Source organism: Strix uralensis, chromosome 1 (genome assembly GCF_047716275.1).
Source record: "Strix uralensis isolate ZFMK-TIS-50842 chromosome 1, bStrUra1, whole genome shotgun sequence".
NCBI classification, from domain to species: Eukaryota; Metazoa; Chordata; class Aves; order Strigiformes; family Strigidae; genus Strix; species Strix uralensis.
The window spans coordinates 98,291,381-98,315,098 of record NC_133972.1 but is presented as its reverse complement, the minus strand read 5'-3'; the positions used below and the strand labels follow the sequence as shown (position 1 = coordinate 98,315,098).

The 23,718-nt window shown below is 36.2% G+C and overlaps 1 protein-coding gene across 1 annotated transcript in view; it reads left to right on the top strand.

The window, feature by feature from the left end:
• The window catches only part of DDC (dopa decarboxylase), a 60,760-nt gene that overhangs the window by 19,424 nt on the left and 17,618 nt on the right, over positions 1-23,718 (top strand). Inside the window, exons 6-11 of the mRNA XM_074874996.1 lie at positions 2,846-2,989; positions 11,167-11,233; positions 13,166-13,260; positions 15,115-15,182; positions 19,775-19,851; positions 23,625-23,644. Coding sequence (XP_074731097.1) covers positions 2,846-2,989; positions 11,167-11,233; positions 13,166-13,260; positions 15,115-15,182; positions 19,775-19,851; positions 23,625-23,644 — 471 coding nt within the window. The remainder of the gene's footprint in view (positions 1-2,845; positions 2,990-11,166; positions 11,234-13,165; positions 13,261-15,114; positions 15,183-19,774; positions 19,852-23,624; positions 23,645-23,718) is intronic.

Sequence of the window (23,718 nt, the reverse complement as noted above, 5' to 3'; positions counted from 1 at the left end):
AGAAAACAGAAAACATAATCCTTGATTTCTGACTGTGAGTGGTATTTAGCAGATTGAGTTAGACTAAATTCTCAGCAGGCCAGGACCATGAGAGGTTTTTACTGTTAATGAAAGCAAATTTTAGTCTTGTGAGTTCTGCTGCTCCTACCTTTCTGACTCAGTAATCCTACTGAAAAGCCAAGCAATGTTATTTTGCTAAATAACTGTGACATTTTCATATCTAATTGTCAATGAGATAGAAGAAACTTATTTAGTACTTGATATTTAGTTTAAAGTAATATCTGATTATGCAGAATAAAATGGCTGGGTTTCAGGCTTACCTTGATTTACTACTAAGTGTGTGTTGAAAAGCACTGGAGAACAAGTTAAAAGTACACTTGCTCTTTGCTGGTGGGAAGAGGGACTACGCTTGTAGGGTGCAAAGTCAGGATAAAAAATATGAGGAAAGATAACTGTTTTAAAAAAGGATATTTGTCCTTTTTTTGTCTGGAACCCTAAGGTCTGTATTACGCAACCACCAGTCCCAGAGAGCTCAAACTCTGACCCAGTGACGCACAAAGCCTTTTACTTGCTTTCATTTTTTGTCCCATGTAAGTGGCTGACCTGAAATGAGGACTGACAGGCCTTCCTGCCTATTGAAGGTCAGAGGATATTATGTTTACAGAAGGATTTGCCTTAAGATATTGCTGACCTTTCAAAGCAGATTGTTGTAGAGCTCACCGGTCCTTCTGCATTAAGAACAGACCTGTATGACTCATAGGCAATAATCCACAAAAGAAAGTAAACCTAAGCCATTCTGTGGGAGGGAAAACAATGCACTGACAGAGCACAACACTGCAAGAATGCATTAGGAGGAAGGTAAAAAGTTGACTGGTGAGGAGACCCAGAGTGCAAAGCTGAACTCAGATTTCATATATGTTGGGAGATCATTTTATCTTCTAGGCATTTTGGGAAAATCTTTATCCCATTGAAATAATTTTGCTTTGTGTTAATGAGTACAGAGCAGGACTGGCAACAAATCCTTCCTCAATAACTACTTGGGGGGTTGGAGAGAACAGAAGAGGATTCCTGTCTGGTTTAGTGCCTGGGGTATCCTGGCTGAGGCTCCTCTTGCAGGGGACACTGAATGTGAGACCTTGGAGCTGAGAGGAACATCCAAGTATCCCTGACAGTAGACACCTGACTGTTTGGGACCAGGACAGAAACCAGGGTAGTTTTTTGATATTCTCAAATTTTCTCAGGCCATTTCCTTCATCAGCCTTTTTTTTTGGCATATTTATTTGGGTATCTTAAGCAGCTACCCACTCATTTAATGGATTTCTGTTTGGTTCCTTGCTCTCCTCAAGGGTGGTGGGAGATTCTTGAGTACTTTGCTGAGGACTAGGAATTCCATGGAGAAGCAGGTTACTAAAGATTTGTTATAATACATCTTGGCAGTTTTAACTTTAAGATTGTGAATGGCTGTAGTTATCAGACAGCCTTACTACAATTTTGGAGATTTGAGAAAGCAATTCAGAAGTTCTGACTAACAACCTCAGTGTTATTATTATAGTTTGCTTATTTGCAATTCTTGTATAAATCAGTTATAAAATACCTCTTTCCATTGTACACTTGAATGAAGTATGATATTACTATGGTGCACATTGTTTCCCACTTCAAAAGTTGTTTCAAGTCTAGACTTCCAAATTTTCTCAAGTTGGTGCCTAATTAGTTTACCAAAGTACTTTAACAAGAGGCACTGCTGAGGTACAATTTAATAGTAAATCTGCCTTTAAAACATGTCATTCTAGGGATATGTGAAGTGGAAAGGCAAAACCTTTATCTTCATCTGGTCTTGTTCAGTTTTGGCTTAATCTTTTCCGTGATTATATGCTAAATTAGAATAGAATTAGTAAGTGCTTTTGTAGGCACTAGCAAGAACCAACAAGGGTAGGATGGAGATTATGAATGAGAATAGTCACGATATGAAAAGGAGAGGAATTGTCTCTTTCAAATCAATGACAATGAAATTTTAGATGGTGAAAGATAAAAAGGTTTGGGGTTTTTTTAGTCATGCTCTAAAGGAGAGTATTTTGTGGCTAAACATACCTTTTACTGTTAACAGAGCTATTATTGTCTTGCACTTAACAAATTTACAAGAATTTCCTAGTGATATCTTTGTTTTTATTTGCTGAGACATGCTTTATGTTCTAAAAATACTATTTAAGGGGAATTCAAATAAAGTGGGTTATAAATAAAATAACATATTGAGAATGATCCTTAATTGCCTAACAAAATAAATGAATGATTGAACTATAATTTAGTCAGTAGGTAATCTAAAAAAGAATGGTCATGTAAGAAAACATTTCAGTCTATACCATACCATTACACATCTTTTTTAGAGTTCAGCAAAGCTGAACACCATAAAAATATGCTAGTGAGGAACTGAATCATTATCAGGCAAGCTGATTATCTGCATGTCTTTTGGTTGATTTAGAGCCAAATCCTGAAGCTCTTAATCAATCTCACCTAACTGTGAACATGTTAATTAAAGCTCTCACTAAGGTTAATTGAACTCTTGTCTGAATGACGCCATGGCAATGGTCTCAAGAATACTTCAGGGTTTCTATTAGTGTATGGTGTGTGTGTGTATGTATGTATGTGTGTATATATATACCTGTCCATCTGTCTGTCTGTCTATATGAAAGAGGGAGACATATGTATCTGTTACATACCGGTAACAGTCCCAGGATCTCAAGTATTGCTTTACTTGAAAGAAATGAATTTTTTTCTCTTAAAATTCAAATTAACTTTTTACATTCCAGTAAAAAGGTATCTGTCTTAAAACTTGCCCATTTCTTTGCAGGCTCATTCATCAGTGGAAAGGGCTGCATTAATTGGTGGTGTGAAGATTAAAAATGTTTCTTCAGATGATACATTTAGTGTTTGTGGTTCAGCCCTGAAGAAAGTTTTGGATGAAGACAAAGCTTCTGGTCTTATTCCATTCTTTGTGAGTACTGGATTTTAATTAATCAGTGGATTTATTGCTTCTGATAAGCTATTTTTGACATGACTAGATGATCTCATCCCTAACAGAGGGATCAATAGGCAGCCTAGCTAGAACACTAGGACAGGTTCCGTGAGTGTTCTTCACACACCTCTCTGCAGGAAGAGCAACTAATTTGAGCAGCTGGTTGCACTTCTCAGCAAAAATGATGTTTTAAAAGGACTTAAAGTTATATTAGCCAGTTGAATAAATGGAGGTAAATTTTGTAGTTGCATGTAAATCCTTCAGTGTTATAATCTCCTAACACTTGAATTCTGAACTGCCTCTTTTACAAAGGTATGCCTTTATTTTTCACTGATTTATTTACTTACACATAAAACAAGTGTAAAGACAAATTAAATGATGGTGTCTTAAACTTAAGTATTTTCAAGAAACAATAGTTTCCCCTCCTCACTGCTTTAGCAAAGAAATAAACCTCCATAATATACTTCAAATATCATCAAGATCAGACATTGTCAGACAGGTATTTGTGAGTATGTGACTTATCTCTAACAGGTAAGCTATAGGAAATCCAGCTGTGAAAGCTTTAGGTGTTATTAGTTCTTGTTATCTGTCCACTTTCTTTTCCAGAGATTCCTGCTTCCACAGCAGTCTAGCAAAAGCAAATGCGTTTATATCTCAGTAGCTAAAGCTCATAATCCCCCAATTTTTCACAAAGAACAGTGTTAGATTGGATAAAATTCTGAAGTTTGGTTCTACTATGATAAGTACCTGATCGAAAAGAATATTTGCTTATTCATCAGATCTACTCCTTCTGTCAGTTCAGAACACCACCTTATTATTTCAAGTTAAAACAAGATTTTACCATTTGTTTTTTTCATGGAGTAAGTAACCTCTGTTGTGTTTTTGTACATCAACAAAATATTTCGCTCATTTCCAGTCATTATGCCTCTACAAAACTTGATTCAGACCATGGGCTGTATAGATTTATTAAAGGGTATAATATGCTACCAAGAATATGTTTTTACTGGCCTCCACTGAAGAAATTGGAGAAAAAAACCCCTATTTTAGAAACTGAGAACTTTAAAGTGGAATTTTTTAAGAGAGTCAAAAATATGTCACGATTTTTTCAGAAAAGTCATGTCTGACTTGATGGTTGTTTCTTTCATGTGGTAACACTTTGAAAAGGGCTAATGTGACTTCAATTTCTGTGAGCTGTTTTCAGAAGAATTAGCAGATTAAGCTTGTTTATAGTCATGGATAGGTGCCAAATGGGACAAAAAAGCTTAAATTTCACCGAGCTCTTTTGAAAATGTAATCTTTTTACTCTTCTTGCTATTAACCTTTAGTGTCTGTTTTTATGTAGTATGAGGATGACTAGGGTGAAAAGTGTTATTCGTATGTGCAGAATGTTGCTAATTTCTAGCCTGCCTAGAACTAGCGAGTCCTTGGGATGAACAAGCAGATCCCATCAGTTGCTTTCCAGTGTAAGACTATGACCGAGAAACGAAGCATCTCTAGGGCTTCCAAAATGAACTTTCTTCTGTGGGCTGCACCTGTTGAGGTGGAGATGTGCCATAAAGCATGTTTTATTTCTCTATTATATGATACCATCTCATCATATCTGATATAGGGTCCTACTTGTTTATCTCACTGTTAAACAATTACAAGTACAGCGCTATATAATATCTTGATGCACTAACTACCAAGTTAATGTGGTTTTTCCTCATCTTTTGTCCATTAACAAAAAAATGCAACTTGCCCCTCATACATATTAGTTCCTTATTAGTTTTTCTATGTGTACCAAGATGAAATAAAAATTTCTGTTTTATGTATTCAGTGACACCTTTACAAAGAAAGGGTGATTTAGCTGTTGTTTTTCTTCCTCTGTTTGCTTAGCTGTGCAAAACAGGCTTTCAAAGGCAGCAGAGGCTCAGTCCGAGTTAATATGGCCTGTACCAGATCTTCCATTTATTTGTATACATAAAACATGTCAGCTTAGATTAAACTAGATCTCATTATCCTTATGGTTGGCCTCTTAACTCAAAAGGTGTGTTAATTCTCTGTCATGCTTAGCAGCAGTCCGTGGACTGTATTAGTGCTCCCTTTTCTGGCTTGCAGATTTCAAAAGCCTTTCCATTTCTTTTGTTCTTGAGTAATTTGGTGTTATTTTGTTTTGTTCTGGTGACAAAGATATGCACATTGCCAAGGAAACACCTTATGCCACTTTATTCCTTGTCTTCCTGTATTTACTGATCCTTCATTAAGGGGAGTGATTCAACATCAAAGCAAAAAAGTTTAACAGAAGTAGTTCTGCCTGAAGATACTTGCAACAGCAGAGAGATCATTCCTAATGAAGACATCTTGGATGCATCCAAGCTGATGCAGTCTCCCTTATCAGCAAAAAAAAAAAAGTTTTGTAGGGCATTAAAAAGAAAATACAAGCAAATTACAATGCCTTATAGGCATCATTCTCCTCTTACATTTAATGAATAAACGAGGAATCATTATACTGAACTTGATAGAAGTGCTCTGCTTGTAGAGGTGAGTGGAGAATCAGGCACGTTTGCTTGATGTGAAACAGGTTCTCTCATTACAGCAATCTGGTAATTATAGGATTGGCTTTCACATACATAGGATTTGGCAGTCAGCCTCTTTTTTGGGAGAGGCACTGTCTTTAAAACACATCTTTGAATTCCTATCCACCATCAATATTTTGATTACTAGCACTAGTAACGTGTATATCATTTTGTTCAGTGAAGGCTATCACCAATTAGTGTACCTAGACCTCTACCTTTGTTTCCTTTTTTTATTTCTAAATTCAGACTTGTGTTAATTTGTCTCTTTCAAAATACTTCTGCAGAAATTGAAACAGAGATAATTTCATACAGTAAAGCAAGCAGACTGTGCAAACAAAGCACTTAACCGTGTCAGGTGTTGAGGCACTGAAGTTGCCACAATTTACTGAGGACTAATTTCCAAGTGTGGTTGATATGCAGCTCTTCATCTGGTCACTGGTTAAGGGGGAGTTTTAAAGCATGTGCTGAAGTCATGTCCATTTTATTAATTATAAACACTAACCAGTGGTTAAGCACACGCATAAATGCCTTTCTCAGTTGAGCCCTATGCTCCCAGCTCAACGCAGGCCTCTGTGTTGGATGAATGTTGACCAGGGTCCACTGCATTCAAGCCTAGTTCACCTGAATGTAAGTGGCCTGTGAGCTTTATGCTGTCTTTCATAAATCAACACTGATATATTGCAGCTGGCATATATATAGTACAATATACTTCAATAACCTCATCCAGTATAAAGCTGCTATAACATGATCATCTTGCTGCTGAACAAAGGCCCAGTGTGAAATTTCTCTGATTCTAGCTGAAATTGCTCTTCTGAATTATGATCTGCAGGATATTAAGAAGCAGGCTGTTTGTATCTGGACTCGCTCAGGAAACAATAAATCAGAATTAGACTGACAGAGGAGCCATCATTTCAGTCGAAGTTAACACTTAGATCCTCACCACACATTTCCATTTGGAAGAAGCATTCTTGAGACGTGTAAAAATGTCTAGGGTGATGTTTCTTAACCCACAGTTTGTGAATGATTTTGTAAAATACTGAATGGTGGTTTAGTAAACTGTTGCAGTTTTCTTCAAGCCACAGACGTTCTCATGAGTGTAAGCTGGCAAACAACTGAATAGGAGAAAACAGAAAAAATAAGAGAACACTGAAAGTTCTGCCTCATTTTAGTTAATTGCAAATGAAAAGCTTTGTGGTGAAACTGTGCAAAATGTGTCCACATCTTTTTCAAAAGCTGTAGGAGGTCTTCCAGTTGAAAAGATTGAGAGTCATTGCTCTCAGGCATCATAAAGATTCATGCATGTTTCCTGACATAGCTCTTGATTTCAGGAAAGTAATACATGAGATGACTGATGCAAGCATTTTAGCTGCTTTGTATTCACAACCAGGGCTGAGCCAAATTTGAAGTGCAGAACCTGAAAACGGTAAGGCCTGCAGGCTATACTGAGCCATCAGTCCCATTTCTGTGATGCAGTCTGATCCCCACCCTTTGCACAAATGTGATTTTGCTGGTGTTACACAGGTTACAAATTGAGTTAGATTCACTGTGTAGTACTGAGGCGGGGTAATGAAAGTCCTGACAAGAACAGATGCTGTCACTTTAAGTGGTTTCTGAGAATTGAAACAAGTAGCTTTGAGGCTTAGACCTGCAGAGAGGACAACAAAATTATTTTAGAAACTGAGATATACTTTAGAGAATAATCCAGTATTTAAATAACTAAGCATATGTTTGAACGCATATAATCTCTCATTGAAGCAACATACTCCTTATCCTGATTAGGAGAATACTTTAACTGCAGTACAACACTAGTAACAATAATGTGTAACTTTCTATTGTGAAATCTCCATCATTATTTTAATTGCTGGGCTAGCCAAGATAATTTCACACTAATCTTGTCAGAAAGTCCACACTATATTATCATAAAATATGTGTATAAAAGCAGAGCTGAGTCTATAGTGCACTCTTCATTTGGGTATTTTCCAAACCAGTGGGTTAACTCCTATTCTTTATCTATATAGAAAAATTACAATTTTCATCATGGTATCCTCCATTTCTTGTGACTCAATTTGTAGATCTGTAGTTCAGCCAAAGATGAAATGCAGGTTTCTTCTGATTGAGAGAACATGTTAGGTAGACAATAATGTGATAATTATATTTTCACTGCATACATGCATGCCGTCTTAGTAAAAAAAAGGGAGCAAACTTATTCCTTTTTACAAAAATATCCTGCAATCTTTTTAAAGCAACCTCCCTCAAAGGATGATTGAACTTCTGAAGTTATAAACGTACCTCAAGGCACTGTAATTATTCTGTTCTCATGTGTCTCAGGAATATGGGAAGACCCAGTATAGATAAAGATTAGATTATTTTGAGGGAAAGATATGTTAGTAGCAAAATTTTATTAACTATATATTCAATGTACTTCTCATTTTCAGAACTGTAGTGGTTTCAAACTCAGGTTCTTAGTAGCTTGATATAGAAAAAAATACTGAATTGTCTCTTTCTTATTTTAATAATGACTTTTCCCATAGCCAGTATTTTTTATTGGTGTAATGAAACATGATTATAGTTATTAATATTCTGTAATTGTGAAGTGGGGGGAACATGTGCGCTGTCAGGGATAAAATGTTTTCACGGTTTTATATGACTACATTTAATCAGGTCTGCCCTATGTAGGGGCAGGATATGAATTCCTCTTTGAGTGTACATAAATTTATATGAATTGAGTACTGAGTAATTTCCATTAAACAGAAAAATTCATCTCCATACAACAATTTAAAATATCTATGAGGTATATGGTATAATATAGATGCAGAAATGTTCAAAAGTATACTTAAAAGAGGTTTTTCCTCTCTAGCAATGGATTATTGAATTAGTTCAATATTCTTGGGATATAACGTTTTAAATTTCTTGCTTTTTGAATACATATCCACCTGCCCTTTTTACTGGAAGTTTATGTTAGTGCGTGATTTCCTAGAAATTTTGAAAAATCTAGTTTAACAAGTAGTAAAACAACCATCTCTCACTTTGCATGAATTCTCTAAAAACCTCGAACTTGCAAATGAAAATCCCATCACATTTATCCGACTCTTATAATCAGATTTTTTTTTCCAAGATGCTAGGCCTTTCTAGTGTGCTGTTGCCACTTTATTTCATAGAATGAAAAAAAGGAAAAAAAAGCTTGATGGGAAATGTGAAAAGCAAAAATAAACAAACATGTTAAAAATGTATGAGAAGTTATTGGGAGGACTAGTTAGGGAACCCCCGGAGGGAAAACGAACTCTTAGTCCTGAGATGTGTACAGGACCTGCTTCAAGATTGTGACTGTAGACGATTTGTAACAGTTTCCACTCTCCGATAGCTGGTAGAAGTGAAAAAGTCAATAAAATCTCTAGCCTGAAAGTGGGTGACAATTTATGAATGAGGATGAGTGTTCAAGGGGACAAATAAAAGGGTAAAATATTAGTAGCTATCGAGCAGTCTGTTTAATTAGAGCAGATATACTTAGTAAAAATGTGTATCACCTTTTAAAACAGAAGGGAAAAAGACCCTCCTGAAAAAGCTGGCATTGTTTAACTTTTGAGTAATGGGAACTCCTAGAATTAATGAGATATCAGTGAAATGCAGGAGAGAGAGCATGTGAATGTCCAGCCTAGAAGAATAGAAAAGAGCATACACTTTAAGTGAAACATGAGCTTAGGCTATAATAGATTGTAGGATTTTGGCAAACAATTTGCTACTGGCATAGTAACATGAAAATATTCTTCTCACAAGTAGAAAGCTTATTGTGTTAGAGAGAGACTAAAAGCTGAAAGCAGATAAGGCCACATCAGGTAACATAAATGTGAGCAAAATCCTTTTGCTTCCGCACATCACAATGACCATAATAGAACAGGCCAGGAGTCCACCCCGTCCCACACATTCAAGCCACCAGCTGCACTTCCCAGCTAGGCACCGGCAACATGGCGCATCCTGCAGCAGCTCCGCAACTAAGGCAGCAGTGATAGCAACGCATGCTGCTCTTCAGTGAGGACATTCTCTAGTATAGCAGGAAGACCTACTGTACTGTACAAACTAAGCAGACGCTTAAGAAATAGAAGACACTACTTGGCATGTTGGATGAGCCAGAGAAGTCCTATGCAGAGAAGGAACCACTGGAAATATTTCCTGATGGTATCACTCCTGCTACAAGGGAGAGCAGTGAACCCAAAGGCCCTGGAGCTGTGAGACAAAAATGCACTGTATGGAGTTTTAATGGATAAGTGTATCTGTGTTTTGCTATGACAGTACGTTTGCTTCTTGAAAGGTCTAGTGGATGGACAAGTATTGTCTCGGTGTTCCTTTGTCTTACAAGTCTCGTCATGAATTCATGGAGGGATGTGCACACACACACCCCGCCCAGAAAAATGTGGCTAGTTGCAGATATATGGGGAAAAACAGTGAAATCAAGGGATAGTGCGTTGACAGTGTACTTGGCAGAAAAAGTAACCAGAAGTACAAAAACAGAAATCCCAAATTCTGGATTTGTCATATTTATAATAATCTCCTGGCTGTACTGTAGTTTGTGTGTGACCTTGGATAAATGATCTAATGCCTTTGTACTTCAATACTCTAACTAAAACCCAGCATATTTCATTTGCCTATTTAAAATGTAAAGTGTCTTTTATTATATAAAAATCCAGTACAAGGCAAAAACCAGATCCAGCCTTTATTAGTGCTTACAAAAATGAGACAAGGTGTTTAAAACATAAGTGTAGCAATGAAAAATAAAGTAATGGCAGTTTATATGCACTTGGTATTTGTTTTTTTGGGTTATAAATTTCCTGCATATTCCCAGTAAATTACCATAGCTCATTTTCACCTAGTTATATCATTTTTCTACTGTAAAGCTTCAGCATTTTTGTTGCCTGTGCTTTTGGCCCACTGGTCATGTAGCAGTTTACATTAAATGAGACATTAACAGAATGAGGGAAGAATGTTCCAGTATTTTAGGATGAATTTGGGAGAAAAAGTTTCTCAGGGAAAAAATCTTGAAAGCCTAATGGTGAATATATGCTAGTGGTGAACAGGTCCCAGGCTGCAGATCCATTGAGCTCAAATCAGTTACAAGTCCCTGTTACAGAGCTGTGACTCTTTAATTCAGGCAATAACATTTTATGATCCATTCTGTCAACAAGAATTCCAGCACCTTTAAGTTGCTCAAGTTCAGAGCTTGCTTATATACCACAAACTGCAAATCATTTTGATGATAATTGCATATGTGAGGTTAGTATTGGGTCACATGATAAGCATGTGGAACACAGAAAATATATAAAATATAGCATTAATATAATGCTGTGACTATATTGTATTACTTACCAGTCAATTTTATATTAACATTCGATTTTATGTATCTGTCCTAATGGATGCTTATGGGAGCTTAGAAAAAAAAATTAGATTCTTAGAAGTTCCACTGACGGATAGGTATAAAACCAATTTATTTTGCCCTATATAATCTATTCTCTCTGTTTATTGTTGACTTTGCAGGCAGGTTCTTTCATTTGATAATTTTCTTTGCTGTAACACTTAATTTTTTTTGCCTTTGTTTTTTTGGCTCTGCAGTTCTGTGCAACACTTGGAACCACACCTTGCTGCTCCTTTGACAAACTGTTAGAACTGGGTCCTATTTGTAAGTCTTTGCTGCTGCTTTCTAAAATTAAAGATTCCAGTTTAAGCCATGCTGAGTCTTTTCCAGGGCATTGTGCAATGTCAGTGTCCAAATTCAATAAGGCTACTTATAGATGAGACCTTCAGTTACAGTTTTCTTTCTAATATTAGGTCAAGCAGCAAGCTTGCATTCTCAAACTGTTAAAGAGTACAGAGGACATTGCTTCAAGGGTGTTTTTGTTGGGGGGGTTGTATTTTGGAACACTGTCAGTTAAAAATTACTGTAAATCTTCTGTTTGTAGCATTTTTCTTCAAGCCCCTTTTCCTGCAAGTGCATCTAGAGAAATGATGAATATTAGGGAAAAGCTGAACTCTAATTCTTCTCTGCACCAAGTGTTTTGTTTCTGTCTGGTTCTAACCGCTATAAAAAGCAGGGAAATATGAACTAAAAATTTACATGTATTCTCCTTGATCCTTCCTCTCCATTTCCTGATTTTCTTCCTCTTGCAAGAAAGAACAAGTGCCAGGGTGTTTAATGCAGTGACTGAGTCAGGGACTCTGCAGAAGTATTTCTGTGTTAGTCAGTTGTGTCGCGCTTTGATCTGCCCCAAGTCTTGGTCAAAAGCACACACTTGCTGGCTGATGAAAATGCAAGAGCCCCCAAGACTCAGTTTCTCCCAATTCTCCTTTCTGAAATGGTTTCATGTAGTCTGTTTAGCAGCTAGAGATTAGTTTCCTGTTCAGGTTATTCCTATAGACCTGACCTAATAAAATGATGACACCAATACTTTTAGGTATAGCAACTAATCATGTGTGTTTCACCAGTTGCTCTCAAAGATTTCCTGCTTGTGCAGCAGAGACCAGAAAGATTGCATGCTATTCAAATCATGTCTCATGCTAGCTTTTCTGTGTGCAGGTGAATTTTCTTCTTAATATACATAAGCAGTAGTCCTATAAAATAAAGGCAATGTCTCAAACCAAGTATATTTAAAAATAAATAATCAGTTGAACTTTGAACATGTTTTCAAATAAACCCAAGTCATGGATGTTATGAATAATATTTTATTAGCTTTTTCCAGACATTTATGCAAAAAAAAAATGTAGTTCACAAGAATGCAAATTCCAGCATGAACTTGGTGCCCAGTTACAGATCCAAAGGGATATACCTCTGTATGTAGAAATACCCATGAGAATTATTTGGTGACCAGGGTAAAGCTGTTATGTGGGCTTCAGTCATCAACTCATAGACCAGAATTGTTACTGTGTGCATTAATAGGTGATCAATAGCAGAGTGTGAATACTAATTTACAGACAATACATGAGAGGCTCATATGCTAAAATATTTCTGCAGAAACCATTCAGTGACTAATCAAAACTAGCACTTTCTTAACCTTTCAGTGTGTAAGTTCACTTATGCATAAGTGCATAAGTGTCTCAGTCCTTGAAACAGTTTGCTGCACATAGTTCAAAAGCATGCGCATGCACATGTATCAGTATGTAAAAAATACCATTTAGAAACGTGAGTTTGTGATTCATGAGTTAGAAGTGGGGAGCACAGCTAAAACTCTAGCTCCTCTTGCTAAAGTAGATAGTTTTACTACTGTAGAAATGATACCTACATCTCTAGATTCATCTTTTTAAAGTATAATTTCTAATGGTTCTTAAAATAATTTAAGATTTTATGTTGCTTTATATTAATAAGATAGACCTAGACATGTAAGGACTCTGTTCCAGTAGAAGTGGCGAGGAAGAAGAGTATGTATATGTTTTGTATACATCTTTATGTATTAATGGAAACCCAGATGGTAGAAACGTTTAATCTCTTAATTTAATTTTAAATTGGGAAAATAATAACATCAAAGAAAAATCTCTCAGGCACTTGGTTTCATGCAAATTAATAGGGCTTTTTAGTCTGCTGTTTAATTTATTTCCTCTTCAATTACTTTCTTTTTAGGCAATAAGGAAAATATCTGGATGCATATTGATGCAGCCTATGCTGGGAGTGCATTCATCTGCCCTGAATTCAGGCATCTTTTAAATGGAGTGGAGGTGAATGAAGTGTTTCTTTTCTAGCAGCCTGCTAAAACCTTGCTCTTCCATAGAATTTTTGTCTTTCTTATGTATCCAACATTAATGGCTCTTCTAGAATCTCTGAGTACGCTGCACTTCAGTTTGCACTACAAATCCCTGTATATTCTATTACATATGTTTATATAATTTTTACTGGTTTATTCTGGGAATATGCAAGTTACCACAGTATGTTAAAGTTTGTCATTCAGAATAGCAAGTGGTAGTGAATCAACAAAGTATCTTACAAAATAGAAAAGAGGAACTTTTTCCCAAATATCCAAAAAGGCACGTTTATAACACCCTAATTCTACATTGCACAAGAAAGAAAAAGAAAATAAGTTCAACAAATTAATGAGCTCATTATGTCTGATTTTTTGCTTACATCCTGAAAGTCATACAGGATACAGCCAGTAGCTGTATCTCAAACAGACAGGGTTTAATAACCAAGAAAGCTAAATGAAATATTCCCCAACAGCACTCCTGTTCCTTTTCCCCCCTCCCTCACTGAGCTACTTGGCATTCAGTTGCTTAGATAAGAATACTTCAATTTCCTGCTGCTCCCTCAGACAGTCTGATAAGTCCTTGTCTTCCACGTCTGTGGAGAAAATATTACTGTTTGGTAAAGCCAGAAGTTTAAACACAGCACTGATAGGTAGTGACTAATGAAGAAGAGGAGGGAAAACCCCCTCACAAATAAAGCATTTCTTTCTGTCTCTTTTTTTATCAGCACATGAAGCTTGTTGTAATTTCCTGTAGGGGAATATTTTTTAAATTATTGTTATTGGTTCCTGAAGGAAATGAAACAGCATCCCTTGTCTGGGCCAGCATTTGTCATAAGAGTAAATATTTAACAACCATGAATAGGTTTCCTACCTTACATAGTACAGGGAGATAGCTAGATAGATGTATAGATACATAGATGACAGACAGACAGATAATCTTCTCTTATGAGAGCAATCATTAATTGTTTACAAGTGACAGGGAAGGTTATGAGAAGCAAACGAGAACAGAAAAGTTCTATATGGAGTAGTCAGACCCTGGTGCTGCCAGGCCCCCATCTCTCTTTTTTTAAGGCTGATGGCTTCTGCCTTTGTTAAAACACAAACCATGGATGAAGCCTTCCCCACACGATGTCTTGTCTTACCTACCTGGGTTTCCTCGGATGCCACGCCTAAACATATGTCAAGTAAAAAGGGGCCTGTTGCATGATTTATATAAACATGTATTGTGAATGCTTATTCTGTGTTGGTTTTTCTTTTGACTTAGATGAAAAAATGACTTCTACTGAAAGAAAATACCCTGGCAGTAAAAAAAAAAAAACGCATTTCCTGGTTGGTTGTAATTTTATGAATGAATGTGATACGCAGATTCTGAACTAATATTATTTGTCTCCATATATGAATTTTCTGCGTATATGTTTAATATTATTGGAAATAGTAAGCTTAGTGAATTGTTATTGGAAATTGGGATATGAATCACAATGGATGTTCCTGAGTATGCAGATTTTTTTTAGTTTACACTGACATATGTACTTTTCCATAACATATGTATCTAAAAAGTATAATGGTTAGCAAATGCTCAAAATGTTGATAATACCAACAGCCTAGCTGCGCACCTAACCTGAATTCCATCCCCAAAATAAATTTAACTCCAAAAGATTTAACTACAATAGTTATTAAGTAAGGTGCCATCAGCATGAACATTATCTAGAAAGACCCAATTCAGGAATTCATTCATAGTTAAGATGTACTCAGACAATTTGACAAAGTTATATCATTAAGACATGGATCCTTTTCTCTTTCATAATTCTTTTTTTTATTGATCCATTCTCAGTTTGCAGATTCATTTAACTTTAATCCTCACAAATGGCTCCTAGTGAATTTTGACTGCTCTGCTATGTGGTAAGTATTACAGTACAAGGAAAAATTACAAGAGACAAAAATAATGCGTTAAATTACTCTGCCTTTCTATCGGTAGACATTTATTTACGTTTCTCTATTGAAATGAGGAGTTCTGGATAGCTTTAACTCTTGTAAATTATTTACAAAATTCAGTCTTTCATTTAATCCAAATTTCAAATAAGTAAAATTTAGAAATAGGCCTGATCTATGCATTATGTTCCAGAGAGAGAGAGAGATCCTGAAAAGTCTGCAGATTCATATTTGCTCCATTTTGGGACTGTTTAAAACATAAATGAAAAAGCTTCAATTAAGGATGTTAATGCAATGAACAGCATGCTAAACAGAGCTTTTTCTTCTTTTTCATAAAATTTATTTTTGTTTGAGCCTTGATTCTTTCAAAAGCCTTTCCAAAAATGCTTGGGATTTGGCTGATGAAAAGCAGCTGATTTCAAAAAGAACTATTTATGCAATTTTTTACTGATTTTCAATTTCCCAGAGGACAGCAGAGACAACATTTTGGTATAAAAAGATGCCAGAGTAGAAACCTGTAGACATAATTTGAAACAAAGCAAAGTATCATAGCAGTAATAGTAGCAGTAATAAAAACATCCCATAATAGATTATATATTGTGTCCCAACCTGGAATATCCAGATCCTAGTGTCTACCAGCATCACAACTAATGATACTTATTAGCAAAACAGAAGCTATTCAGTAAATGCAGACTATTTACCAAAATAAACAAAAACATTAATTTCAGTTATAATAGAACAAAATTTGCAAAAATTAAAAAAGAAGGAAAAACTGAATGATAAAAAGAAGACGCCAAAACATCATCCAGAGAAAGGTCACCTTATTTAAAAGAGACAGTGATCACTCAGTTACCTTCAGCTCTCAGCAAAGTTGACTTTTCCACAAATATGTAGATTATGCAGATAATGCATTACATTTTTTACTTTAATAGTTTTCCTGATGTAGGCACTTCAAATATACCAAGCCATTATGTTTTTTATTTCCTTTCCTTAGAGTAAATGGCTTCCATTTTGGTTCTGATTCATCAATAGTGCCAAGACTCCAGTTCATAAGTACCTCGTAACTAGTTGTGTCTCTCTGTATATGAAAACAGGAAGACAATGAAACTCCTTTGCTAGTTTCTCCCATCTTTTTCTCATCACTCAAAGACTTTCTTAACAAAGTCGTCACTCAGAAATGAGACAATACACCATCATTCTCTTTAACGTTTGTAGGACAATTAGGGGCCAGAGTCTAGTCCCTACCAGTTTAATTTCTCATTAATTCTGCTTTCCCTGAAAACCTTGTGGAACTATGTTAAAAGTGTTTTACTTGGCTTTCCAGGAAAACAAGGAATATACAATCACACTGTCAGTTTATGTTCCCATCTCGGGTGATTTTAGCTTCTTGCTATCAAAGCTTAGACTTTAGATTTAGGAAAGTATTCTTTTCCATTTTGTTTCTTGCCTTATTTTTAGATAAGCCATTGCATAAAATGCTTGTTTTCAAAGGTAGGAATATTCCATTACAAGGAATCTCGGGAGACCTTGCAACATGGCTCCTTACTCAAAGTGAAAGCTTCAAAACTATAGCTGTTCAGGCTTCATTTCAGCAAGGCATTGAGGTATAGGTGTTATTCACTTAATAACAAATGAAGTATATATTTAAAGTTAAACTCTTGACATGAAGCCAGATCCATCATCCAACTACTTCTAAGGCCCATGTCCAAAATTCACCTCTCTTATCAACTGTAACACTGCCTGTTAAGGTGAAATGTAATAAAGGATGAAGGAACCTGGTGAGGAAAAAGTAACAGTGGAGGATACGTAGTCCTCCTGGGATTCATGGGAAGTATTAACCATGATATTGTAATATTACAGAAAGATTTGAATAAACAGTGAACAACATTTCAGAATCAAATTAAGGTGAGTTCCACTGACAGCCTTCCCAGCACTTTTCCCAATAAACACTCCCATTTCTTTTCCCTGCAAGTTGATTAAGATAATCTAGCCATTAGATCTGTAATGTAATTATTTAACTACTCAATGCAATACGTAGCAGTGATGTCATTTGGGATTTGGAGGCAATTTTCATTATAAACCTTTTGTAAAATATTCTCAGACTTCTTGATGTACAGAAAAGAGCAGTGAATTTCCTATGAAAAGAAATTTAATGTAGCCACTCCAAGAGGGGTATATTTTCAATATTCAAATGTTAGGGTCCTTTAGAGACTTTGCCTTGAAACTACCAGTCAGTTTTGCCTGACTTGTTTAATTGGTATCCTGGAGTGTTATAAAATAGGAAGAAGTGTCTTCTTTCAGAGAGAGTGAAAATAATAATCTTGCAAAGTCTTGGTATTTTTGCTTTTCTATTACTCTTTTCAGGGTTTAAGTGTTAACATTTTGTTGGGAAGGCTGTTTTAGTATTTGGAAGGAAGGTGCTTACAGGAAATGCTTATCTGTAAATAGAAGTGAAATTTTCCTGTTGGTTTATAATATGAAGTCAACTTTTTTGGTTATTGTATCTGCCATTTAAAATAGAATAGAGTGAGGGTGTTAAATGCTGCAGATGTGCGATCCAAGTAAGTCACTTTTCACAGATTTTCACTACTTCATCAGGAGTTTTGTTGCGTATTTTGTATTATGAGTACTTAATATGTGAATCTGTGCCACTCAAGCTAGATTTTAGTAGGTCTATTAGCATAACATCAAGCCTTAAAAAAATTGTAGTTTATCAGTGACATTTTTGAAATATATATTCACAAATCTTCAGTCAACCAGGGGTATTTGCAAAGAAAGTCAAAACCACTACTTCTGTCCATTACCAGACCATGCAAGCACTTACTGCAAAGAAGTATAAATACACAGGGTGAAATCTAGACGTGGTGTATAGAGGTGCAACTCAACTAGTTCATATACATTGATGTCCAGGCTCTGGATTTATTTTAGTAATCCTTTTAGACAGTTTTTCATGGTTGCCAGATTAAGGCCTGTGAAGTCCCCAAACGGAACAGACACCATCTTTTAAAAAGGCAATAACATCACCAAGGAAGTACAAGATGACAGCATTTTTATGTCTTCTAAGCTAGATGTTCCTGCAGAATACTTATCTGTTCCATTGTTTAGCACAGCATATTGCAGGAGAAAAAATGAAGCTCTCACAAGACAACTAATGGATATTGCTTGTAACTTGGGTTAGTTGCATACAGAATGAGCTACTGAAACATGAATATATCAAAGTAATCAAACATATCAAATAAACTACAGTAGAACAACTTAAAGTTTGTTAAAAATACTTACCCTAATTAAACCTGCTTTCAGCTAATAGGTTCTTCCCTCTGTCCATAGGACATTTCCAGCACACAAATAGGTTCTTAATTGTTTTTATTGAGAGCATTCTGAATATCTGTTACTATTTTTCATGTGCATAGGATTCCTTATCTTCAGCTATGTACTTCCATACCTGAAGGCAAGTACTTAACTGTCAACCTTGGTACTTTCCTGACCATTAGTGAGAGGAAGGCTTTTTGTTTGTTTGACTAAGGTGTTTTATGAGCACAGTCTAGATGTGGATGAGAGTGGGAATATGTACTGTCTGTGCATTTATACATACACACTGAAATATTGGAAATTAGATTTTTACTTAGAAATTTATAATTTTACATTAAAACCCAGAAAGAAAACAGATGGACAGAAAATCATAAAAGGTTTGGAGTTTTGTCATTTAGAGTGTCCCCGTGGTGACATAATTATTGCTTACTTTGTAATATATTTATGAGCCTAATATAATGATGTAGCAGTCTTTCCCTTTTTGATTTCCGGTTTCTTCTTCTTCTGCCTCTGTAAACCCCAACATTTGTGGAGGTGAGTCAGTCTTACACAGAGTGAAGCATGAACCAGCAAAATCTTGTTACTACCCACTGGCAAAACGTAGTTTATTCTCCGTAAAAGGGGCACATTGGCTTCTGAACATCAGTCCAGTCACAGCACCCACTAGCTGGCAATAGTAAGGTATGCTTCTCAGTTTTGCATTGTGCTGCAGTATGTCTGTCAGTAATTGTATATTGGACCCAGCTAGGGGCAGGGTGGCACAAGAGGGAAGCCTGAGTGTGGACCGGGGTGCTCGTCCCTACCAGTGGCTGCTGCTGCCACCACCGCAGCAAGGAGAGACAGTGGGCAGCATCCACAAAGCCTCACCACGGCTGTGCATGTTGTCTAGGAAGCCACAGCTCTTCCCACACAGCTTTGTACTGCAGTAATTTCAAGGCAACTTCTGTTGACTGCAAACATTAACATTGCTTCAGCTAGTCTCACATTCTGGTGTGAGTGTCTATCACCATAAAAAGATCCTCTGTGTCTGTTTCTTGTCTGTTTTTAAATATGCAGTCGTGCAGTCATGCTGCCCGTTCCTGCTGAGCCTTACACTTAACTACTTGTAAGTACAGTACTGATATGGCTGTGAAAAAGCACTGAAAATGGCACAGGCTGTGCTCAGGAAATACGCCAGTTTAAACACATACAATTTGCCTTCATTTCTTGTGGCAATTTAATCCCTTAAATTTAATTCTTTCTTTTTTATACAGGGTGAAAAAAAGATCAGATTTAACAGGTGCCTTTAAATTAGAACCTCTTTACCTGCAGCATCACCATCAGGAGTCTGGTAATTTTATAAATAAATTAGATTATTATTATTTTGTTTGCGCACTGATATTTAATAGAAAAAAGGACTTAAGATGAAAACTGAAATTCTTAAAACTACCTAAGTTGTTTAGGAGCCTATTTCCATTTTCAGAGTGCCCTAGGGAGTTAAGCCTATTAAAGTGCAAACACATGTCTAGTGAGATTTAGTTAGTATAGAAAGCAATTGAGGGAAAGACATTTTATAAAGCATTATATGAATACTTTTGTATTGGGATTTCCCCAGCTCCAGACTTACCACTAACTGTAGGAGTGTTGAGAAAATTCTTAATGATCTTTTGGCAGTCAGATAAACGTATTATTAGATGCTGTGTATCGAGTCCCTTAACCTGCCTTCCTCAACATACCTTTCTCCAGAATGGTTTCAAGATCTGATTTGTTTTAGAGTTTCTAAGTCTGTGACTTTTTTTCTTAGCTATTTGTTGAAGCTCTGATTTCAAATTTCCAAAAACCCATGCCAGGAGCAAACAGTCCCTGAAACCTCAAAGAAGGGGTGAGCTGTGTTTGGTATCTGTGCTCTATTTTGAGTGATAGTTATCTGGGACATTATCCTGTTGCTCTCATGTTCTTGCATTGATTGTAGAGAAGGCGGTAAGTGCAGGCTATCCATCTTGTACAAAATGCTCATGAAAGCTCTTCACAAAATGCTCACAAAGAACTTACAAATCTTAGGCCCTGCAAAAAGCTCCTTAATGGATTAGCGCTGCTCCTTGCACATACCTAGCAACTGCAGAGCGGCATTTGCCATCCTGAAGCCCGTTTTTACACATTCAGTTATTAACTGATTAATTGTGAAGAAAGACACAGCAGTGCAGTGTCAAGATGTGGTACAAGTTCCCTCATAACTTTCTTAAGAGGGTGAATCACATGTGGATGTTCTTACTGTTTATTTTGTATTTTTCCTGGAACTGCTGGTACTGATCTGTGTTCAGAAGTGTATCCTGAGTATTTTTATCTTCTCTCTGTTATGGCTTTGAACTCATTGACATTTAAACTAACACCATCCGGAATTCCACCATTCGCTAAAAAGCCCTAGGAAAAATGGATTCTTGTGCCTAAATCCTGAACTGGCAGAAATTTTGCATTTTATTCTTTTTCTACATTTCTAAGCAATGTAAATATAGAACAGTGCAATAAACAGGAAAATGCAGTAACTCTGGAGCTGAGGTTCACCCTCCAAAGGCTAGAATTGTTAAGAAAAAGCATATATACTGTTTTTTTTCTTTTTTAATGAAAAATACAAGTTATAGCAAATAAATTTAAGTCACTAGCTTTTACTTTGCATACATGAAAAATATTTCTCTTCAGGAGAAAAAATTCCAACCTTAACTAAAGTGAAAATATGTTCTCGTGACAACTGACAGTACTGATACAAAAACCTTAGGTCTTCCCCAGGTTAAAAAACACCAGAAGAAAATCAAACCTTTCTTAAAACTAGGTGCTTTCAGTGTGGCCACCTAGTTGACCTAAAAACTTCATCTCCCAATGTGGATAGTAAATTGTTCAGCCTTTGTCAGCTGTGATAGCATGTTATGTGATCTGGACAGAACGATTTCAGAGAGATCAGCTAATTACTAGCAGTCCAGTGACACTAAATTTTTCTATGCTCTATTCCTATTTGATATCAATTTTCAAAAGAGCCAGACAACACTTTTTAAAAATGCAAATACCTCTAGTTAAACTGTTAAATTCAATCCACACTTATGTCTTCAATAAACATAGTCAAATTTGCATAGGTGCAAATTTGTTGCGGTCCCTATTGATCCCTGTGTGATTTATGGGATGTTAGCACTCCTGGAAATATGCCTTGTCTAATGGACGGTCTTATTTTCTGAGTATGTCTCAGGTCTAAAAATTCCCATCATGGTTTACAAGGCAAATGAAAAGCATTTTTGAATTTGCTCATCTCTCACTCAAGAATTTAAATGAGCGGAAAAATATCTCTATCTGTGAGCAATTACTCTTAATAACCACATGGCAATTATGTGTGCCCCCAAGGGGAAGGTCTTTATTTTGTCATTAATTATAATTTTATGTGATTTGCATCATGACACCAGGAAGATTATACTAGCTTGCCTGGCAACCCAGGATATAGGTCAAATCCTAATGGCAGTGTTAGAAGAATGCAGCTTTATACTCTATTGTGAATGCCACATATGCTCCCACAATGCAATTCCTCCTGGTTAAATACAGATGTAAGACTAAGGCTTGTAATCAAGGACTAATCATTGATTGCATTCTGCTTCACAGCTTGTGAAAGGCGTTGTTGTGGATCATTAGACATAGCCCCTTACAGGAGCGTAGGATTATTTATCTAGCACCAGTTGCTTTACTCTCTTTACTACCAGTCTTGCAGCTATCAAACAAAAATGGCTGCTACAATGCAGAAGAATGTGATTGTTATCAAATTGCCTCGTTTCTGAGCTGAGACAACTACATTCATTTCCTGAAGTCCAGGAACAGGTTAATGATTGTTGATTGTTGTGTGGTTTTTTTCATCTGGAAAATAACCTAGTAACAGGTTAAAGATCCAAACAGCTATATGTTGCAGGGAGGAAGGACCATGTTTTTTCCTATGTTTTGTCTGTGTAGATGAGAGAACATTGGCAAGAGAGCTTGTAAAACAGGAAATACAGTCTTTTTTTTTTTTTAACTCCTAGAAAATGTAAAGGCTGAGAATTATGTAAATGACATAGACTGGTCAAATTCAGAAGTTCTATATAGTACCCTGCAGTTCAGAATTCTGGGAGCGCTTAGACAGCACTTTCCCATGGAATTTAAGTACATACTTTCCTATGAAGCTTATACTCCACTGCAGAGTAATAAAGCAGAATAAGAAAGCTAAGCAGATGCTTCCACATTTTCTTAAAGAAGTGCTTTACATTTTACGTCAGTTTAATTTCTGTCACTGTCTTACTGCAAGTAATCCAGTTTTATGTTACAGCTTCCTTTACTGAGAAATCAGTTTGATTACCTGATTCAAAGAAAAGGTAGACGCATCTTGACTCTGTGTGCTTATATAAAAGATAACTATTAATGCCCTCTACTTGCCTCCCTGGACTGCTTTGTGGCTTAGTCAGTCTGGGTTTGTAAGGGGCTTTCAGTACATCAAATGAAAAGCCATAAAAAAACACAGAATACTATTCTCCAAGCAGAAAGAGGTCAATTCTGAGTCAGATTTTCCAGTCACATATCAGACATGCTGAAGAATTAGCAACAAATACATGAATGAGCATAAAAGGTAGGTAGAAGTGGATTATTTTAAAAAGTGTTACCGGTACACTAGGGTAAAGGTGGTGACATTTCAGAGCAGAGAATGAGTGATGAAGTGAGTTTGGGGATTCTGCAAAGTGTTTATTACAAAATTAATAGTAGCTGTTTTATATACTACTTCTTTTCCTTACAAGAAGAAAAAAACCATAGTATTTAGTCCATCATCTACCCAGTATCTGCAGTATAACAGAAAGGAAAATTGTGTTTCTTCTCCTGTAAACTTTAATCTGTTAGTGGTATATTCTGGCTAGCTAAGGAATGAAGCTTATTACAAGCACCTTCATTTAGCATGCTGCTGAGTATCCTACTAGGTATTTAGTGGCCCTGTTGACACTAATGATGCAGAAGTTTGTAGCAAATGTACAGGATAGGTAAGAGACAGTTTTTTCAATAACATTAGAATGATTAAAAGCTTTGTCTGTTGTGATGAAGCAATGTGAACATTTTTTCTTTAACTTCCAGGCCTTGTAACAGATTATCGGGTAAGTACAGCATCAGTGTAATAATTCATATTATTACTGGTATATACTGATATTTTCAGGACTTTTATTTTCCA